At 43.1% G+C, this 23,323-nt stretch overlaps 1 protein-coding gene across 1 annotated transcript in view; it reads right to left on the bottom strand.

Moving 5' to 3' along the window:
- kif5c (kinesin family member 5C) overlaps nt 1-23,323 on the bottom strand; it is a 158,441-nt gene that overhangs the window by 89,754 nt on the left and 45,364 nt on the right. Inside the window, exon 2 of the mRNA XM_080199394.1 lies at nt 2,354-2,444. Within this exon, the coding sequence (XP_080055520.1) occupies nt 2,354-2,444 (91 nt within the window). The remainder of the gene's footprint in view (nt 1-2,353; nt 2,445-23,323) is intronic.

Raw genomic sequence — 23,323 nt, 5'->3', positions numbered from 1 at the left:
AATAATACATTCTATCATTTTCCCAACAACTGCTGTCAGACTAACTGACTTGTCATTCCCAGTTTTCTTTTTTATCTTACAGGTATTGGATTTGTGACCTTGCAATTCACTGTTATCACTCCAACTCCAGCAAATTTTGGAAGATTACAAAAAAATGTATCCACTATCTCTGCAGACACTCTTTTAGCACTCAAGTGTGTTGGCGATCTGGGGATTTGTTCATTTTCAGTCCCATTAATATTTCCCCTAATTTTTCTTTACCAGTGTTACTTGCTTCAAGTTGCTCACTCTTATAATACTCTTGGATCCCCATTATATCTTTTTGTATGTTTTTGTGTCTTCCACTGTGAAGCAGGCAACAAAATGTTTGTTGATCATCTCTGCCATTTCCTCATTCACAGTAAAAAGTCTGACAACACCAGGTTTTAGTCCAACCTATTTATTTGATAATAGACTCACAAGCTTTCAGGGTTAGCCCCTTCGTCAGGTGAATGGAGAGTTCTGGCCTCAGACAGAGCATATAAAGCACAGACAGTTTAGAGATTACTGATTAGAATGCGAATCCTTACACCTAACCTGCTGTTCAAGACCTGAAGTGGCTGATAATGTGAGTGGAAGGAGCACTGATCACAGGTTAAAGAGATGTGTATTGTCTCCAGACAGTACAGTAAGTGAGGTTTTGCAAACCCAGGCAAGTCACGGAGGTTACAGATAGTGCGACATGAACCCAAGATCCCTGTTGAGACCGTCCTCATGTGTGCGGAACTTGGCTATCAGTCTCTGTTTAGCGACTCTGCGCTGTCGTGTGTCGTGAAGGCCGCCTTGGAGAATGCTTACCCGAAGGTCAGAGGCGGAATGCCCGTGACCACTGAAGTGTTCGCCAACAGGAAGGGAACAGTCTTGCCTGGTGATTGTCGAGCGATGTTCATTCATCTGTTGTCGTAGCGTCACTACGAGACAACAGATGAATGAACATCACTCAACAATCACCAGGCAAGACTGTTCCCTTCCTGTTGGTGAACACTTCAGTGGTCATGGGCATTCCACCTCTGACCTTCGGGTAAGCATTCTCCAAGGCGGCCTTCACGACACACGACAGCGCAGAGTCGCTGAACAGAGACTGATAGCCAAGTTCCACACAGATGAGGACAGTTTCAACAGGGATCTCGGGTTCATGTCGCACTATCTGTAACCCCCGTGACTTGCCTGGGTTTGCAAAACCTCACTTACTGTACTGTCTGGAGACAATACACATCTCTTTAACCTGTGATCAGTGCTCCTTCCACTCACATTGTCAGCCACTTCAGGTCTTGAACAGCAGGTTAGGTGTAAGGATTCGCATTCTAATCAGTAATCTCTAAACTGTCTGTGCTTTATATGCTCTGTCTGAGGCCAGAACTCTCCATTCACCTGACGAAGGGGCTAACCCCGAAAGCTTGTGAGTCTATTATCAAATAAATCGGTTGGACTAAAACCTGGTGTTGTCAGACTTTTTACTGTGTTTACGCCAGTCCAACACCGGCATACCCACATCATTTCCTCATTTCCCATTGTATCATATATCTTTTTCCCAGAAGATTCTTTCCTCAGTAACCCTATTAATTTCACAAAACAGGATCTGAAAAAAGCCCCTTTCACTGTTTGTTTCATGATCTTTTGCTCTAGGAAACTGTAAAATGCATTCCATGAATTCATCCTGCAATCTGCTTTATAATTTGTCCTGGTCATATGAAGATTAATGTCCCTTCCTTATAAGCCCTTCATTTGCTGACTAATACTCTGCTTAACAGCATAACTATATTTATGGGACCTGTAGACTACTCCCATCAGTGCTTTCTGATATTTATTATCTCCACCCATACAGATTCAACTTCCTGTTCTTCTGAGCCAAGATCTTTTCTCACTCCTGTCCTATCTCTTCCACTATTATCAGGATGTCCCAAGCCTTTATCCATTTGTCTGTCTTTTCAAAGGTATGAAGCAGCCTAGAATACTTACCTGTGCCCATTACTTGGTACATGGCAATGTGCTCGAACAAAAAGTGCAATCTTTGCTTGTGGTATGGTTGGAAGATTAAAAGTTAAGAGATTTCTGGTAGAACTTCTAGATTCGGTAAAAAAGTTTAAAATATCCTTTAGGGGAGGAAATCTGCTGTCCTTATCTGGTCTGGCCTACATGTGACTCCAGAGCCACAGCAATATGGTTGACTCTCAACTGCTTTCGAGCAACAAGGAATGGACAATAAATGCTGACCCATCAGTGACGCCCATGTCCCATGAATGTGTAAAAAAAAAAGTCTTACCCCCCCCTACAAAATGGCCTCAAAATGAAAGCTATGATCAGTATATCTTACCTTTAACAATCTGCTTGGCACACGCATTGTAAACTTGTTCCTGGGTCGTGTTTGGAGAAAACACTTTGTCAAACACAAAAGGTTTTCCTTGCTGGAAGAAGAAAACAAGAAGGAATTGACATTTTAAAATATGTTGCCAAACAAAGCCTTCAAACATACTACTTATTGTCTGCGGTCAGCATTTGTTATCATGCTCTGAAAATGATACAAATGCACATTTAAGTGGCAAGACTGACTGTCAACAATTAAAAAGCTAACTACTGTACCACAGTATCCCACACTGTATATTTCACGGTGAATCCAAAATTACTTGAATAATGCAACACACAGCGCAGGGATACACATCCCTTTGTGGCTTTCATTCAATTTAGGGTATACAATCAGCACATACTGGAGGTGGTGATATAGTGGTACTGTCACTGAAATAGTAACCCAGGGCAAGATCTGGGGACCTGGGTTCGAATCCCACCATGCCAGTTTGTGAAATTTGAATTCAATAAAAAAAATCTGAAACTAATGATGGTCATGAAACCATTGTCGCAAAAAAAAAAACCCCATCTGGTTCACTAATGTCCTTCAGGGAAGGAAATCTACCATTTTTACTTGGTCTGGCCTACATGTGACTCCAGATCCACAGCAATGTTGTGAATAAATGGTGGCCCAGCCAATAACGCCCATATCTGTGAATGCCAGCCTGCTGAATAACAGCATCATGATCAATCAACAGCTCCTGATCAATTAGATACTTACATAAGAACATACAAACTAAGTTCACAAGTAGGCCACTTGGCCCTTCAAAACTGCTTTGCCATTCAATGAGATCTTGGCTGATCTGATTGTATCTTCAACACCCCCCCAATTCCTGTCTACCCCAATAACCTTTTACCTCCCCCAACTCCCACTCTTGTTAATCAAGAATCTATCTAGCTCTGCCTTTAAAAAATCCAAAAACTCTGCTTCCACAGTCTTTTGAGGAAGAGACTGCCAGAGACTCATAATCCTCTGACAGACAAAAATTCTCCTCATCTCTGCCTTAAATGAGCAATCCCTTATTTTTAAACAGTGATCCCTAGTTCTAGGTTCTCCCACAAGAGAAACATCTTCTCCAAATCCACCTTGTCAAGGCCCCTCAGGCTCTTAAAGGTTTTGATCAAGTCACCTCTTAGTTGTCTGAACTCAACTTGAACCTTAGGATTAATCTATACTTTCTTTTGGATATAGTATTTAATTTCATGTTATCTCAAGATAAGTTCGACAGGTTGACTTGAAAGGTGGGATTTTCCAGCCGCATTGGCTCCAAGAACAGAAAAATGTCCCCCCCTTTCCCCCCAGCCAAGGTCAATGGATCTTTGTATGGTCCTGTCCCACCCATTATGATTTCCATAGTGGGCGGGACAGGAAAATTCCACCCAAAGTGTTCTAATCTGACATTATTAAGTAAATATGACATAGAACATAGAAAATAAGTGCAGGAGTAGGCCATTCAGCCCTTTGAGCCTCCACCACCATTCAATATGATCATGGTCGATCATGCATTTTCAGTATCCCACCCCCGCTTTATCTCCATTCCCCTTGATCCCTTTAGCCACAAGAGCCACGCCCAGCTCCCTCTTAAACATATCTAATAAACTGGCCCCATCAGCTTTCTGCGATAGAGAATTCCACAGGTTCACAACATAAGAATAAGAACATAAGAAATAGGAGCAGGAGTAGGCCATCCAGCCCTTCGAGCCTGCCCCGCCATTCAATAAGATCATGGCTGATCTGTCGTGGCTCAGTTCCACTTTCCCGCCCTCTCCCCATAACCCTTAATCCCCTCTCCTATCAAAAACCCATCAACCCGCGTCTTAAAAATATTTAGCGAGGCAGCCTCCACCACTTCAACGGGCAGAGAATTCCAGAGATTCACCACCCTTTGAGTGAAGAAGTTCCTCCTCAACTCCGTTCTAAACCATCCCCCTTTTATCTTGAGGCTGTGCCCCCTAGTCCTATTGTCTTTTTTGAGCAGGAAGAGTCTTTCCACCTCTATCCTATCCATCCCATTCATCATCTTATACGTCTCAATGAGATCTCCCCTCATTCTTCTAAACTCTAACGAGTACAAGCCCAGTTTATTCAGCCTCTCCTCATAGCTCAACCCCCTCAACTCCGGTATCAGCCTAGTAAACCTCCTCTGCACTCCCTCCAAGGCCAAAATATCTTTGCGCAGGTGCGGCGCCCAAAAATGCACACAGTACTCCAGTTGCGGCCTCACCAATGCCCTATACAGCTGCAGCAAGACCTCCCTACTTTTATATTCAATCCCCTTCGCTATGAAGGCCAGCATCCCATTCGCCTTCCTGACCACATGCTGCACCTGCAAGCTGGGTTTTTGCGACTCATGCACAAGGACCCCAAGGTCCCTCTGCACCGTCGCCTGCTGCAGTTTTTCGCCCCGTAAGTAATAGTCCTTCCTACCATTCTTCCTACCAAAGTGGACCACCTCACACTCGCGGAGTGAAGAATTTTTTCCTCATCTCAGTCCTGAATGGCTTACCCCTGATTCTTAGACTATGACCCTGTAGTTCTGCACTTGCCCAACTTCAGGAACACTCTTCCCATATCCTGTTCAGGATTTTATAGAGATCCCCTCTCATTCTTCCAGTGAATACAAGCCCAGTCAATTCGGCCTCTCTTCATATGTCAATCCTGCCGTTCCAGGAATCAGTCTGGTGAACCTTTGCTGGACTCCCTCAATAGCAAGAACGTCCTTCCTCAGACTAGGAAACCAAAACTGCACACAATACGATTCACACAATACACAATACAACGACGAGTTTATTTCTATTATAAAAAGTGAACATTGTCATCCAACATTGACAAAAAACACTCTCAGGGACTATGCAGAGTATGGATCAGAACTCATCCTCATCCTAACCTCAGAATAGAACTCCCTGCAGCAGTCTGAGCATTCCAGTTTCCCATGCCAGTAATTACCAAAGGGACAGTAATCAAATTGTCCAAAAATGAGGCACATTGGCAATCTTCTAAGAGATCTTTTAGTTGGCCAGAGTGGATGAATAATAAAATGATGAAAGTAAGATATGCTACAAATTTAACACCAGATCCAGCAGTTGCTTAAGCATTGAATGAGGTAGGATGTGCAGATTAGGCGAATGGACCATGTTAAATTGGCCCTTAATGTGCAAAGATGTGTAGATTAGATGGATTAGCCATGGTAAATGTGTGGGGATTACTTTAGACTGGAACAGCTTCTCGATAGGCAGCACTGGCATGTTTGTGCAGGAGATTATCTAAGAACTTTACATGATGTTCCTTGCTCCAGGAACCTAGACTTCAAGGTGACTAATGCCCCTGAATTATCCAGGAGAATATAGCATGTAAATGCCTTGAAGGAAGTTCCTTGATGGCATTTCATTCTTAATTCAGGTAATTTCAATCTTATGCAGATATGATCCAAGGATCTAACGAGATTTTCTAAAAAAAAACAACTGAGTGCCGAAATAACAAACTGCATTAAAAAAAGTAAAGACCCAAGTAAAGAATAAATAAAGGGTGGCACAGTGGTTAGCACTGCTGCCTCACAGTGCCAGGGACCTGGGTTCAATTCCAGCCCCGGGCTACTGTCTGTGTGGAGTTTGCACATTTTCCTCACAGTTGCGTACGTTTCCTCCGGATACTCCAGTTTCCTGCCGCGATCCAAAGGTGTGCAGGTTAGGCGAATTGACCATGTTAAGTTGTGTAGGTTGGATGGATTAGCCATGGTAAATGTGTGAGGTTATAATGGATAGTCTGGGAGAAGGACTTTGTCAGAGAGAGTCCGTGCAGACGTGATGGGCCAAATGGCCTCCTTCTGCACTGCAGGAATTCTACGATTCTACACTGCATATTTATCTAATGGTACATCCAATCCCCTTCCGACAAAATATCGCAATTCCCTATTAAAGTGCACATCGACATTGGCAGTAGAAGTATAAGCACCGGTTCGGGAGAACGGTCAAATGAACGAAGCCCAAATTGACTGTCAGTACTGCTGACCTATGTTTAAAAAGGGCCGTAAATGAGCCTGTCAGCAGTTAAGTCCCCGGCTACACAGCAAAAGCGTCAGAATGGAGGCTGTATTGTTGAAATGCTTCCAGCCAATCTGCAGTGCTCAAAATACTGCAGTTGAATGGCTGCAGCCACAGTGAACACTGCACAATGGCTGGTTACCCTGGTCTTCTTACAGTTTGTTTACAGCCAGGCAGCTGACTCGTAAGATCCGTAAAACCGCCCGAAAATCAAATTGAACAACCTTTCACACTAGTCTTATCATTATCTTTACATTCTTAATGATACTGTTTTGTGCCTGTGTTGAATTATATTGTTGAATCAATCAATTTGAACCAACACAAGACACTAATCGGGCCTCTGCTGTACTTTGCTAATAAAAATGTTTAAAACGCATCATCTTAATGGAAAAGCAGTTCTTGGGATCGGTCTTTAAAAAACAAACACGCAATGCAGTGATATAAATCATTCCAGACACATCATGCTTATGACATGGAGAAAATAACATTCAGCTCTTCTTCCTGTTCAATATCCTGACAAACGTTTTCGACTCAACCTCCTGTCAAAAGCTTTATCACTTGTTAATACACTGGGTTGCTTCACGGAGGCTGGCTTTACAGGAGACACAAAACTAGCAAATATGGACAGGAGAGATGTTGATCCTGTTTTGTACTCTGCTGCGAATGCAGCAGGCTGACGTCAAAAAATTCCCAAGTGTAAACAGGTAGTTTCTTATAGCCATGCAGATTCATGCGTCTCTGCCCGCAGCACCTTGAAAATGATTATTTCTCAGCCACATGTCAGCTGAGACTGAATTTTGATCAAAATGCACGCACTGAATAAAAATTTGGTAATTAAAGGAGAAGCGTTTAAATTCGCTGTGACTGTGTTTCAAGATTCACACATCAAGGCAGATTAAGTACAATTGATCTATTTGGCATTGTAGTTGCCAACGACACACTATGCATGTATGGAAGGGTTTACTCAATGTAATATGGGTCAAAGCTGCACAACTTTATAATATGACCTGAACTGGGGCATAGGGAGTGCAATTTCAAGGTTTGAAAAGGCACTAAGCTTGGAAACATACTAAACAGTGAGAACTTCCTCCAAATATAAAGGTGTACCCATATAGGTTCCAGTTATGCCTGTCTCTTTATCATAGATATCATTGAACCCTACAGTGCAGAAAGAGGCCCTTCGGCCCATCGAGTCTGCACCGACCACCATCCCACCCAGGCCCGACTCCCATATCCCTACATATTTTACCTGCTAATCCCTCTAACCTAAGCATCCTAGTACACTAAGGGGCAATTTAACATGGCCAATCAACCTAACCCAGATCTTTGGCCTGTGGGAGGAAACCGGAGCACCTGGAGGAAACCCACGTAGACACAAGGAGAATGTGCAAACTCCACACAGACAGTGACCCGAGCCAGGAATCAAATCCAGGTCCCTGGAGCTGTGAAACAGCAGTGCTAACCACTGTGCTACCGTGCCACCCATGGGTTAACAGGGTTAACATCTGCATGTATTTATGTTTTTAACTTAGTGAGGAGAATAGTAGCAGACTTTAAGAAAGGCCTAGACAGATGCATGGCAATTGGGAAATGCAAGAGGATACAATTTGGGTAGGAAAAATGACAAAAGGCAATGGCCTGGATTTGAACACAGGTGCAAATGGCGACATGGATGCAAAATCTCACGAGAGGCCAAAAGCAAAATTCTTGCCGGCAAGATTTTGCAATGCAATCATCACTTCTCCTCGCATTGATGTAACGAGGTTCCTAACCTTCATTTAATTACACTATCATTTCATTAGCGAGCTTCCCTGCTATATTATCCCCACATTGGGATTTCACCACCTGCCAACATCACTTCACGTTGGCAAGGTATGGAGTAACATGAGACAGGCAAAGGGAGTACGCCAAGGACACAGCTGAGTACAGCACCCAAGGGGCAAAGGGGCATTGCTCCTTGGAACTGGCCCCTAGCTGAGCAGGGCAGTGCTGGGGAGTTCCTCCTTGGAGCTCCATTGGGCGGTGAGGGGGTTGGCGGGGGGGTGCTCCAGGTCCATAGGAGAAGTGAGGGTTCCTTGTGTCCCTGTGGTTAGGTGACAGAGAGGGAGCAGTCTCCATGCCTGTGATTTGAGGCAGAAGAGGTGGGGGAGGTGGTTACTTATTTTAGCCAGAGATCAGGGCACCCTTTAAAAAGTGCATTCTGGTAATAACTGGCCGTATGCGAGAATTTGTGTACGCCTCATTTGTTGAAAAGGACTGCAGATTAATATGTCCTGATAGCTGTCAAGAAAATTTGTATCTAAACTTTGACTGTAAAACCTGTCTATATTCTGAAAGTTGACACCAGGAGAGTGAACACAGAGTGCAAGAGGGATGTTACATGAAATAAAGGTGCACCTTGTAACTGGAGCTCGTAATTTTGATAGCAGTCTAATTGAAAACTCATTTCTCATCTGAATAAGTGAGAACAGCAAAGATAGTAAACTTGTTGTGATGGTTTCATTAAAAAAAAATCAAGTGATTTTCACAGCAGCCCATCTCCAGTTTCACCAAGGCAAAAAAAAAGGTGACAGCTCAAACTTATGCCTTTGGAAAGTTCTCTCCTAGGAGATTTATGCTCCCTTTATGAAGGTACATGTAAAGATTTTCATTTTAAGCCATATAATCAACATAGTTGGTAATTTAAGTGTTGATCTAGAAGTTGTTTAATGATGATTCAAGTCTGAGGTCATGTATCAACCGACTCAAGAACAGCTTCTTCCCTGCTACTGTCAGACTTTTGAATGGACCTACCTTGCATTAAGTTGATCTTTCTCTACACCCTAGCTATGTCTGTAACACTACATTCTGCACTGTCTTGTTTTTTTCTCTATGAACGGTATGCTTTGTCTGTATAGCACACAAGAAACGATATTTTTCACTGCATGTTAACACATGAGACAGTAATAACATAGAACATAACAGTGCAGTACAGGCCCTTCAGCCCTCGATGTTGCACCGACCAGCGGAACCAATCTAATGACCCTCTAACCTAAACTATTCCAAAGTTATCCATATGCCTATCCAATGACCATTTGAACGCCCTTAAAGTTGACGAGTCCACAACTGCTGCAAGCATTCCACGCCCTTACTACCCTCTGAGTAAAGTAGTAATGAATCAAGTCAAACTATGCATTTTGCTATTTTGGCTTGTGGAGATTTTTAAAATAAATGCTGAAGACACTACAAAATTGAGTGATTAAGAGCAGACCTGACAACTTCCTGCCTGAAAAGGCAATTCAATTGAATTGACTTCCTCCCTATTCATAAGTTGTTCACAGTGGAAAGCTACCAATATTTTATAAAACATCTAAACAAAAATAGTGCTTTGCTTTATTAAAACCATTCAAAATAAAAAGACATTGTATAACCACTATCGGGACACCTATTCCACTTCCACACTGACTACAATAATCCCACAATAGTGTTTTCTGTAACCAGTAAAGAATGATTGATTATGAACTTTTCACTGATTAAGAGAGGGCATTAGAAGACTGTGGGTGGGATTTTCCAGCCATGGTCACCTCAACGCCAGAAAATCCCACCCGAGGTCAACAGACCATTGCACAGTCCCCCACCCCCGGCCATTCCTGTGGCAGGTGGGACAGGAAAATTCTGCCCTGCATGCTTGCATTTGTAAACTTCATCGCCAAAAACCTCCAACCTTGTCTGCAGCTGTGACTCTCCAGTGTTGCTGCAGTGAACAGAGTTTCAACTGAGTGCCAAATTCTCCATTCTCGCTGGCAGCGGGGCAGAAAGAGACGAGATTATTGTTTTTGGTTAGTGGTTCTGAAATTTTTTTAACATTTTGAGAATGAAGCTAGTTTAAGCATTCCGTTTTGCATTATGCACTAATGCCGTATGCTGGGCACTGAGAGCCATAAGTAGGTCACGGGAAACAGGCTCTCCACGGGAAGCCAAGCTCTGATTCTATTGACCATCATTATCTGCTCAAAGTTGAAGTCATTCTGAAAATTAGTCAAACATACTATCATCTGCTAGCTTACATGTAATTACACTAATTAACAATAATTGCTGGCTGTCCACTTAATAACGCAAGTTAAACTGAACGTTTCCACGGAGGTTAAACTGGATATAGACATCTAGACATCCTGGAGCAATTAAACATATCTTCTTTGAAGAATCATTTTCAGAAGCACTTTGTAGGGAAGCTTCAGTGTTTAATTAATCTATGTCATAAAAACGAAATGAATGTTTTACAGAGGATTTATAACGAGGAGACTATTTCCATTGATTGGCAGCTCGTGAACCACGGTCACAGCCTTCGGATTTTAATTAGAAGAACAAAGAGCAAAGCAGGAGTTCTCCTTGCACATAAGATTACAAAAAAAACACAATTAATGGGTTATTGAAATACACATGGAGAAAAAAAGAGGAAACTGAATTACAATAACCAGCTCCAATTGGGCGTGTCGTGGAGAATCTGAGAAGCTGGGTTGTTCTCCATAGTAAGAAGTCTCACAACACCAGGTTAAAGTCCAACAGGTTTATTTGATAGTGAACGCCACCTGCTTTTGGAATGCTATTCCTTCATCAGGTGAGTCCGGTGTTGGAGTTTAACCTGGTGTTGTGGGACTTCTTGCTGTGTTTACCCCAGTCCAACGTTGGCATCTCCATATCTTGTTCTCCACAGAACAGAGATTTGATTTGATTTATTATTGTCACATGCATTGGTATACAGTGAAAAGTACTGTTTCTTGTGCACTATATGGATACAGCATACCATTCATAGAGTCCATAGAGGAGAAGGAAAGTAAAGGGTGCACAATATAGTGATGCAGTTACAGGTAAGGTGTAGAACAAGGTCAGCCTAATATAAGGCAAATTCATTCAAAAGTCCGATGGCAGCAGACTCATCATCCAAGTCCTTCTCTTTGTTGAATACTGACGCAAAGTACTCATTTAATACCTCGCCCATCTCCTCTGGGTCCACGCTTAGATTCCTTCCCTTGTCTTTAAGTGGGCCAACCCTCTCCCTGGCTATCCTCTTGCTTTTTATATATGTATAAAAAGTCTTGGGACTGGCCAATGACTTTTCATGACCTCTACCCCTTCTCACTCATTGCTTAAGTTTCTTTCTACTTTGCTAGTATTCCACACTTGCTTTGTGCGTTCCCAGCCTCCTAGCCTTGACAAATGCTTCCTTTTTCTTTCTGACTTGGCTCACAATATCTCTTATTATTCAAGGTTCCTGAAACTTGCCATACTTATCCCTCATCCACACAGGAATGTGCCGGTCCTGAATTCCTATCAACTTACACTTGAAATGCCACATGTCAGATGTTGTTTTGCCCTCAAACATCTGCCCACAATCTACATTCTTCAGTTCCTTCCTAATAATTGCTGTAATTAGCCTTTCCCCAATTTAGCACCTAACAGAGGGTAAAAGAAAAATTCATTGCCGCTGTTGCTCCCTCGAGACAAGGATATTGTCTGCCAGGTTTTATGATGTGCGCGTCCTCAGATCACTCAGCAGTCTAATCCTGGAACCGCAGCTGTTTGGGCAGAGGGGACAAGCATCCCCCAAAGGAAATGAAGGCCATCGAACCAGGGTTCAGCTCCATCTCCTTCCAATTTTGTTGCTTCTCTGCAGCACGGTTTATGTGGTCAGATTCCAACTATAAACAAAAGACAGTTTTTATCTTTTAAACAGCATTTAGACAGTTACATGGGTAAGATGGGTATAGAGGGTTATGGGCCAAATGCAGGCAATTGTGGCTAGCTTAGGGGTTTAAAAAGAAAAGGGCGGCATGAACAAGTTGGCCAAAGGGCCTGTCTCAATGCTGTAAACCTTTGTGACTCTATAGCGTTGCAGCTTATTGCAGCTTACTGCTGCAAAAGCAACTTAAAAAAAATTAGATAAATACTTGAAGGGAATAATGAGCTTGGGATTATAGGGAAAGAGCAGAGGAATGAGATTATGTCCATGGAGCTAACAAAGGCACAGTCAGTTGAATGGTCTCTCTTGGGGCTCTGTGATTCTATAACTGAAGATTCGTTCTTTATGGGGCAGTGGGGGAACAGAGTGGCAGTGAAGGTAGGAAACTTGGGTAAACCGGTCAAAATCTTCCCAGTAGGGACAGGAGGGAAGGAAGGCTGAATTTTGATCATTGTTCTCTGGTTGCTTATGGAACTATCCCATTACCACCATTATACATATTTAGAGAGGTACTGTTTTCACTTCACAGCGAAAACATACAAAATCACATCTGTCCTGTTCAGTCATTCCACTTCACCAGCCAAATTAGGGAATCTCTTAATGTGAAAGAGCCAATTTAGAGAGAAATGAAGTTGGGTACTTCCTCTCCACCTCGGGGGCCAGAAGTCAGAAGACATTTCTACCTTTCGTAACACTAAAATATCAGTCATGGTTAGGAACACAACTAGCTTCTCTTTTGAATCCTTGCAGCTAATTCAAGTTCATCTAGTTTTTTATATATATTAGAAGGTGCTCGAACAGATCCAGTTGCCGGAACAATTATTCAAAATTTCAGCTTGTTGTTACCGGGCAGCATGTTGGCACAATGGTTAGCATGCAGCCTCACAACACCAGGGACGTGGGCTCAATTTGCAGCTTGGATCATGTTCTGGCACAATCACCCCTTGTCTGCATGGGTTTGCTCCGGGTGCTCTAATTTCCTCCCACAGTCCAGAAAGCTTGCCGGTTAGAGTACACTGGCCATGCTAAATTCTCCCACAGTGTACCCAAACAGGCGTCGGAGTGTGGCGACTAGGGGGTTTTCACAGTAACTTCATTGCAGTGTTAATGTAAGTCTACTTGTGACACTAATACTTGACCTTACTACAGTGTAAAATGTTAACATCCACTGAAATAAAGCACTCACTTCACTGTGCAGAAGAATCCTTAAATCTAGGCCAGATCCTTGAGGCAAGAGCTATCTGTTAGATAGTTTAAAGCCTTACCAATTGAATTTCTCCTAGAAAGCAAAGAAAATGTCTATATTTGTACACTGAATTGGCTTTCACTCACAGGCAGACCATGAGAATGAATAGTGCGAAATGAAAAAATTGATGTTGGGTAAAAGGCAGGAATCTTGCAGATTGGAATTAAAACATATTCTGATGTAGGGGAGGCTGTACTCAACAAACTAGGCCATTCTGAGCATTCCTAATGCTGACTGTATATGTTAAAAGTGGAAAAAGATAATGCCCCATTTCAATACACATCCTCACATAAAAAGCACGACTTTAAAAATAACACCAATAAACACGTTTCCATTACATTTACGTAGTAATGTTACTATATCCCTAGACATTTCACAGAGGCTACTTTGAGCGTGTTGTCAATGGTGGAGGTGCTGTTATTGGAGCACTAAGTAGATTGGAATTTGTGTAGGCACGAAGCCTGCAATCACTAATTTTGCGATTGTACATTTTTGCATTTTATTTTTGTTTTGCTCTTTATTGAAAGAGAACCTGTACTGAATTTTTAAAAGTTACTTACTGGACCTTAGAGCTAAATGTGATTGTGCTTTTGATTAATTAACTAACTGATTAAACAATTAATCAGTTACATGATCAATGGTGATATCATTAACTGTAGACTTTGGGGTGGCACGCTGGCACAGTGGTTAGCACTGATGTCTCATAGTGCCAGGGACTCGGGTTTGATTCCCAGCTTGGGTCAGTGTCTGTGTAGAGTCTGCAAATTCTCCCCGTGTCTGCATGGGTTTACTCCGGGTGCTCCAGTTTCCTCCTACAGCACAAAAAATGTAATGGTTCGGTACACTGGCCATGCTGAATTCTCCCCCAGTGTATCTGAACAGATGCCAGAGTGTGGCAACAGTGTGGGATTGTCACAGTAACTTCATTGCAGTGTTGATGTAAGCTTACTTGTGACACTAATAAATAAACTTCTTTTGCCCCAAGACAGCTTTCAGCTGGCCAGAACAGGCCATATTCACAGCTGTTGTTTTGTCTAAACTACTGTTGTTCCTTGTGCTAAATTTGCTAAACTAAAAGTCGTTTGATATTGTTTAGCAAGAATCAATTCTTATTGCATTTGATGATCCTTGGACAATGATAATGGAAAACCTTGCACACGAGGTGGTCAGCTATGATGTGACACTCAGGAGACGGAGTTTGATTGATGGGCCGTATAACCCGGTTGATGACAGGTTGCGAGATGACATTAAAGAGCTGTTTAGAGCAGGCTGAATACTGCAAAGACTGTAAGCCTGGCAGTGCCTGTGTGAAGAATTTGAGAAGGGCTCATGGTGGCCAGGCTTTGTTTTGAGATGAAGGTCTTAAAAGGCTGAAATGGAGCCAGAAGTTGGACTGACAGCATCCAACGATCGGGGCTGCCACCAAAGTGGAATAGTCAGTCACTGAAGACTTCAAAGAAGAGGACATTGAAGGAGTGACTGAGCAGACCGTGTACCCCATGCATTATTTTGAAACTTGGGGAAGGTGATTCTCCCATCCCCGCTGTGCTTATTTTGAGATTTTACAGACATTACATTGCATGTTATTTCTGCTAGATTTTTTACATTGGTCAGGCTGAAGGGCATGACCAACAGGACTCGGAGCTAAAGCAAATGTCCCATCTGCCCACACAAAATGTAAAAACTCAAAAAGGGCACAAAAGCCCTGGGAGAAGCAAGCGAGACAGGGAGAGGATGAAAGAAAAAGAGTACAGGGAGAAGTTATAAATGAAGTTCCCAGTCAGAGAAGAAGACAGAGAAAACAGGAAGTGGGCCTCAAAATATTTCATAGTATAAAGGTGTGCCATGATACATAAAAGGTTGAGAGTCACTGCCTAGGAGAACTATGTGAAGCTCTGGTTGCCATGTTATCAACATGATATAGAGGCACTGGAGATGCTGCTTAGAAGATTATATGGATGATACCGGAAATGACAAACTGATCTCATTTCACTTAAAAAAACTATGTCGTAGAGGTGTTTAAAAATATGAAAGATATTGGCCAAGAAAATACAAAGAGAATGGTTTGTCTTATGGGAAGGAGTGTGAGATGGTTACCAGAAATCCAATAAGGAATTCCGAAGAAACTGATTCCCCAAAGAGTGGTGAGAATGTGGAACTAGGTACAACAAGGAGTGTTTGAAGCAAATAGAACAGAGGTTTTTTTTAGTTTAACTATTGGTGTTATAATTCGGTTTACATTAACACTGCAATGAAGTTACTGTGAAAATCCCCTAGTCGCCACACTCCAGCATCTGTTCGGATACACTGAGGGAGAATTTAGCATGGCCAACGCACCTAACCAGTTCATCTTTTGGACTATGGGGGGAAACTGGAGGAAACCCACACAGACATGGGGAGAATGTGCAAACTTCACACAGTAACCCAAGGTGGGAATTGAACCCAGGTCCCTGGCGCTGTGAGGCAGCAGTGCTAACCACTGTGCCACCAGGTTGCCCCATTTAAAGGGAAGCTGGTCAAACATACAAAGGGAGAAAGCACATTACAATGAAAGATTTAGACGAGGAAAGGTGGCTCGAATGGATTCTAAATGACAGCACAGATAGGTTGGCCTGAATGGCCTGCTTCTATCCCCTTTATCCTGTGTAAAATCTGGAAATCTTCAAAACGAAAGGGAAGTTGGTGGTGATCTCAGACAGTTCTTTTTTTAATTTTGCCAAATGGCTATTTAACTTATTTTCCTGCTTTGCAAGCAGTTAATTCTACTTTAAATAATTAGAGCAGGAGTTTCCATATTTATCACAAATCTAATTGGATGAAGATGATGTTCTGAGTGTTCACATTATCACAGTGCACAGACTCTTTAACAAACATAAATTTCAGGTTTCAAGCATATGCTGTCCATATCGGTAAACATGGGCAACCCCAAATGAAAGCCATCCCTCTCCATACTATGATAAGTGCTTTAAATCCTATACAATGGCACCATGAATATTGGTCAGTTGGTCAACAACCAAAAGGTGAATTTTAACTGCTGGATGGCTAGTGGGCTGAATGCAGTTTTTTTGGGGAGAGATGGGATTTGAGTGAACATGGAGTCCAGGATGGCAATGGCTCACATTGCCCCCTCCCTCCAGTTATTCTTTAATGCTCTGCTTTGCAACAAAGAACAAAGAAAATTATAGCACAGGAACATGCCCTCCAGCACTTCAAGCCTGCACTGGCCATGCTGCCCATCTGAACTAAAACCCCCTACCCTTACAGGGACCATATCCCTCTAGTCCCATCCTACTCATTTATCTGTCAAGGCACCCCTTAAAACTCAATGTTGTATCTGCTTCCACTATTTCCCCCAGACATCCACCATCCTGTGTGTAAAAAAAACTTGCCTCGTAACTCTCCTCTAAACCTTGCCTTTCGCAACTTAAATCTATACTCCCTAGTAATTGACTCTTCCACCGTGGGAAAAAGCTTCTGGCTATCCATTCTGTCCATGCCCCTCATATTCTTGTAGACTTCTATCAGGTCATCCCTTAATCTCCATCGTTCCAGTCGAAACAAACCAAGTTTCTCCAACCGCTCCTCATAGCTGACACCGTCGAGACCAGGCAACATTAGGGTAAATCTTTTCTGTACCCTCTCCAAAGCTTCCACATCCTTTACTGCTGAGCAGAGCATTCAGGGCACTTAATTTGCCCAGCAGATTGTTAAAGTTGGATCCATATGATTTGTACAGACTAATAAGGCTCCCACCTGATTCAGAAGGCCCCGGTTAAAATGGTGGCCGAGTGGGAACCACCTCCACTTCATACGAAATACAATATCTGCATCTCAACTCCACTACCATCCTGCTTCTGCTGGTTGGAAGGACTTCCAATTCTCCCTCCTCATTCTATACTGATGTCCATGTACAATTTGAAAAATGCAACACTAAATGTTAGAACAGGATATGATTATAGATGATGGAGCTATTTGAGTTAAATCACTGTATAAATTAGCAAATAAAATTTCCCCAATTCGAAAAAACAAATGTAGTCCGCACTCTGTAAAATTATTGATTATCCAACATAAATATATACTTGATTATATGGACAGCTGACTGCATGTAAAATCTTATATTTTTCAAAGCAGATGCTCAAGATTACAATTTCAGAATTGAATGACTCCTGACAAAATCTTGCAAGATGCTGTATTTAATCAGTGGTTTAGAGTTACAGTTAATTTAAATATAACAGCCATTACATTTTGTCAATTTGCTAAAGAGAAAATGCCATTAAATATGAGAGTTTCACACAGGAAACCAGTATTTTGTAGCGTTGTCCTTAATATTAATTAAGATCTTTTAACTGGGGAGTGAGAGAGGAATACAAGGGTAGCATGGTGACACTTTGGTTAGCATTGCTGCCTCACAGCTCCAGGGACGCGGGTTCAATTCTGGCCTTGGGTGACTGTCTGTGTGGGGTTTGAATGTTCTCCCTGTGTCTGCGTGGGTTTCCATTTTCCACTCACTATCTAAAAATGTACAGGTTAGGTGAATTGGCCATTCTAAACTGACCCTTGGCACCCCAGGATGTGTAGGTTAAATGGATTAGCCATGGGTAATGTGCGGGGTTGCGGGGATAGGGCAGGGGAGAGAGCCTGGGTGAAATATTCGATCAGAGAGTCGGTGCAGACTTAATGGGCTGAATGGCCTCTTCTGCATTATAGGGATTCTGTGAGACCTGAACTTAGGCCACTCACCAGAGAAATTTATTGCAATTGCAAGTTGTTGATTTACTGGCAGTGACCCACTGTGGGGCCTGGGGGAAAGGAGTATGTACTGTTGTGCTGGGAAGAGTTCTATCCCTGCCCCACCCATCTTACCAGTCAAATAGATAGATTTTACAGGAACTTATCTTCTGGGTGGTAGACAGTCCAACGCCAGGTCAGGGGGAATCAATTTGGGAAAGGGGACATTAAACAGGCTTTAAGCTCCTCTTTTGCTTATGCAGAGTGTCCAATGTTTGTTTTAGGTACACAACCACCACTGTTGATGCCTATACCAATATGGTGCCTGATGCATTAATGCTCAGAGCATCACCTGTTATATTGGATATTGTTATGTCCAAATAGATTTAAGTGTCATAGGGCTGGACTTTCCCGTGAGTTTCAGGACCTGATATCAGGAACGAATGAAGATCTCAAGGACATACTTGCCTGTAGCAATATTCCACGAGATGGCCTCCTGATTAGTTACCTCTAGACTTGTCCAATTGAGGACAGTTAGCTGGATTGGCAGCTCTGAAGTCTCGGCAACTCCACCAAGGCACGAAGGTTCTTCAAATTGGGGTGATCCTCGGACAGGAAATGTTAATTTGGTAAGGTAGATGACTGAGGGTGAAAGCCCTTGTGGAGAGAAGGGGAAAGCAGCTCTGAATGGAGCACAAGGGCCTCAGGAAATGCCTAGCAGCTGCTCACTTTCTGTGTGGCTGCTCTGAAAGCTCATTCCCAATAGGGGGCTTCATTATATAAAATGGACACCCACCTCTCCCAAAGTGACTTCCACTATTTCACCAACACTCCCCCCATGCCCCATTACCCTCAGGCCACCAGCCGGGGAATGGTAACATTGAGATTCTGGGCTAATACCTTTGTCTGCAGTTAGTACTCTGTATAGTTTTTGAAAGCCCAGCAATAAAATCGCTGCATTAGACAACCTTTAGAGATCGGAGGGTCAGAACAAACGTCAGCACTCTGAAGCAATTTTGGAATGATTTCCCGCTACTGATGCAAATGTTGCTGGAGCAGCAGTTCTGCAAAGCTTTTAAAGATATCAATATTCCTTGCACACACACAGTTTATATTCAGTGAAAACATCTCCAAACAGACTACATAACAATGATTTGACACTTTAAAAACATTGGGTCTCATCTTCTAAGTACCATACAATAAATATAAGGTCATAAAGAGAAATGAGAGGAGAAAAACCTAGCTTGAGATCCAATCCAATATTACCATAGAAGACTTATTAAAAATAAGCTCGATTTTTTCAGTGGTTAAATTATAATTTAAGCTGTGGAAGTTCTCAAAGATGGAGGGACACTGCATCAAGGGTAAATTAGAGGCATCGAAGGAACAGAACCTCAAAATGTCACAAAAAGAATTCAGTTTCTTGGCAAGCAGAACTGGAGGCAATATTCAAAATCAAGGATGGTGTCATTGTGGTATTATTACTGTAACTAATAATCCAAAGGCCCAGAGTAGTACTCTACGGATCGGTGTTCAAATCCCCCTCCGGAAGCTGGTGGAATTTAAATTCAATTCATAAAGTCTAGAATTAAAATCTATGTTCAGTAATGATAAAACTATTGGATTGCAGTAACAATGAACAACCTTTAGGAAATCTGCTCCTTACCCGGTCTGGCCTATATGTGGCTCCAGACCCACAGAAATTTGGTTAACTCTTACCTGCCCTCTGAAGTGGCCAGTCAAGCCACTTGAAAGGAATCAAACTAGACAGACCTGGGATTGACCTGGACACTGGAAATGATAACGGCACACCCTGCAACATCCTCCTCACTAATGTCTGGCAACTTGTCCAAAGATGGGCAGGTTAGGTGGATTGGCCATGCTAAATTACCCCTTAGTGTGAGGGGGACTAACTAGGATAAATGCATGGGGATAGCGCTTGGGTGGGATTGTGATTGTTACAGACTTGATGGGCTGAATGACCTCATCTGCACTGTAGGATTCTATGATTCTGCCATGACTGGGAGAGACTAGTCAAGCAAGGGCCCAGCAAAGTCATGTCCACCAGGTCACTGCTTCCCATTCCTGGCTATGTCCTGTCCCATTCAAGTGCAGTGGTACACAGTCAGGAGGGCATTGCCCTCAGAGGCCTCAACATTGACTACAGATCCTGTGAGGTCCCATGACATCAGATCAAATGGGGACAGGAAAAAAAATTCCTCCTGATTGCTGGGCACAGACCTTAAGTTGTGGAATTGAGGATCCAAAAATCTGTGCATACAAATTAGGAACAGGAGTAGACAACTCAGCCCACTTGACTGATCTGCCAAGCAACAAGATCATGGCTGATCTCAATGTAACTTCAACTACACATTCCTACCTACCCTAACAATCTTTCACCAGCTTGCTTACCAAGAATCTATCCAGCTCTGCCTTAAAAATATTCAAAGACTCTGCTTTCATCGCCTTTTGAGCAAGACAATCCTAAAGAAACACAACCCTCAGAGAAAAAAACCTCTTTATTTCTGTTTTAAATGAGTGACCTCTTATTTTAAAACAGGGAGTCTGAGTTCTAGATTCTCCCACAACAGGAAACATTCTTCCCTCATCAATCCTGTCCATACCCCTCAGGATCTTATATGTTTCAGTCAAGTCACCTCTCACTCTTCTAAACTCTAGTGGATACAAACCTAATCTCTCCAACCTTTCCTCAGAAGACAACCCACCCATTTCAGGTATTAATCCAGTAATCCTTCTCCCACCTAGTTCCACCACATTTTCCACCTTCTTTAAGTAAGGAGACTAATACCGGGCAATCTTAAGAAAAAAATTCTAAGTGCTGAATGAGCATGAAAATGGGAGAGCTTTAGATCCATTTTTTTTGGCAAGGCCACAAATAAAATCTTACGCTACTTTGTGCAGTTATCTGATTCCCACCAGTAGAGGGAGTGGGCAGTCTATTCTCACCAGGAAGCCGGTTATGCATACTTGAGTGTGCTATCACACATGCACAGATCTCTGAAGATCCGTCTTCCCCCCCACCATGCCAGATATCACCCACCCCTTTCCTCCAATTGCTGGCCTTCCCAGACAATCACCCTCACCCTCCTGGATATTGCCTCAATATCCACCCCACCCACCCCCACCAGCCCTCAGCCCAGTAGATCGCACCCCCCACCCAGCCTGGTCAATTGCCATCCCAACATCGCCGATAGTTAAGTATGCAGCTTCTCCCTTCCTTAGGCAATCATTGTTTGCAGCGTGCGCAACTCCCTCCGCCCAACCGATCCCTGATTACAGAATGTGCAGCTTTCCCACCTGCCCACCTCCCCTTAGACCCTGTCCCATCATGTCCATGCCCCTTGGCAGTGTCCAGTGCCTGATGGGTGCTCAGTGAGCATTGCCAGATTGGCACTGCCAGGGTGCAAGGATGGCACTGAAAGGCTGGCACTGCCGAAGGTGCACTCCCTCCCACTCCTGACCACCTTGGGACCTTAGGGCCCTTCAATCCTACTGGGGAAGCTGTCACATCAAGTTCCCGTTGATGGGGATCATATGTGCTCCACGCCAGTAATGATCTTCATCAGCGAGGCAGTTAAGACAAGTCAGCATTGACGATTCCATCCTGGGCTCACTATCACATGAAAATTCAAATTTAAATATTAAAAGCGGCCTTACGCCTTCCTGGGCACGATCCTGATCACACCGGAAATCTGGGGCTGATAAGACGGTGAGAGGCGAGAAACCGGGCGCAAACCTGATCTTTTGCTTCTTGCACGATCTTACGGGCTCGCCACGTCCATTGACCACATGACAAGCAGGTAAGATCACCCCCATAGTGTTCGCAGTATTCCAGATATGGTCTCACCAAGGTCCTATATAACTGAAGCATAACCTCCACATTTTTGTATTCAATTCCCCTTGTAATAAATTATAACATTCTATTAGCATTCCTAATTACTTACTGCACCTGTTTACTAATCTTTCGTGTTTCGTGCAGCAGGAAACCCAGGTCTCGCTGCATGTCAGAGCTCTGCAATCCCTCACCATTTAGATAATAAGCTAGTTTTTTTTATTCTTCTTTCCAAACTGGACAATTTCACATCTTTCCACATTATAGTCCATTTGCCCACTCACTGAACCTATCTACGTCCCTCTGTAGACTCCTTGGGCGGGATTTTACAGACTCGCTCGGGCAAGACTGGAAATTTTCGCCCGAGGTCAACCGAGATTTCTGTTGTCAGACCCTCATCTGCACTGTTTCCGTGGCACGCAAGGTGGTAGAGTTCCAGCCCTTATGTCCTCTGCACAATCTTCATTCCTCCCTTTATTTGTTTCATCAACAACCATGCATGGAAACATAGAAAATAGGTGCAGGAGTAGGCCATTTGGCCCTTCGAACCTGCACCACCATTTAATATGATCATAGCTGATCGTGCACTTTCAGTATCCCACTCCTGCTTTCTCTCCATACCCCTTGATCCCTTTAGCCACATCCAGCTCCCTCTTGAACATATCTAACAAACTGGCCCCAACAGCTTTCTGTGGTAGAGAATTCCACAGGTTCACAACTCTGAGTGAAGAAATTCTTCCTCATCTCAGTCCTGAATGGCTTACCCCTGATTTTTAGGCTGTGATGCCTAGTTCTACACTTTCCCAACATTGGGAACATTCTTCCCATATCTAGCCTGTCCTGTCTCATCAGGATTTTATACGTTTTGATGAGGTCCCCTCTCGTTCTTCTAAATTCCAGTGAGTACAAGTCCAGTCGATCCGGCCTCTCTTCATATGTCAGTCCTGCCATTCCAGGGATCAGTCTGGTGAACCTTCGCTGGACTAACTCAAAAGCAAGAACGTATTTCCACAGACTAGGGGACCAAAACTGCATACGGTACTCTTGGTCCCTTCATCCGAATGACAATCAGATCAGCCATAATCTTACTGAATTTCAATAAGGAAGGGCCAATTGGCCTATTCCTGTTCCTAAATTGTATGTTGGTATTTTCATATGAGGTACCCTGGAATATAAGGTGTTCATTGAAGTAAGAAGAGGGAGGAAATGACAGGGGGAGGTGATGGTATTGATTACGAAGAATATTGCAGCGCTGAAGATAGAGGATGTGCCAGAGGGATCTTGTTGTTAAGGCACTAGGACTGGATGAGACTTAGCGAAGGATATTAAAGCAAACTGGAATTGAAATCGGGGA

Source organism: Carcharhinus amblyrhynchos, chromosome 11 (genome assembly GCF_965287045.1).
Source record: "Carcharhinus amblyrhynchos chromosome 11, sCarAmb.v2.hapA, whole genome shotgun sequence".
Lineage (NCBI taxonomy): Eukaryota > Metazoa > Chordata > Chondrichthyes > Carcharhiniformes > Carcharhinidae > Carcharhinus > Carcharhinus amblyrhynchos.
This window is presented reverse-complemented; position numbering and strand designations above follow the sequence as displayed.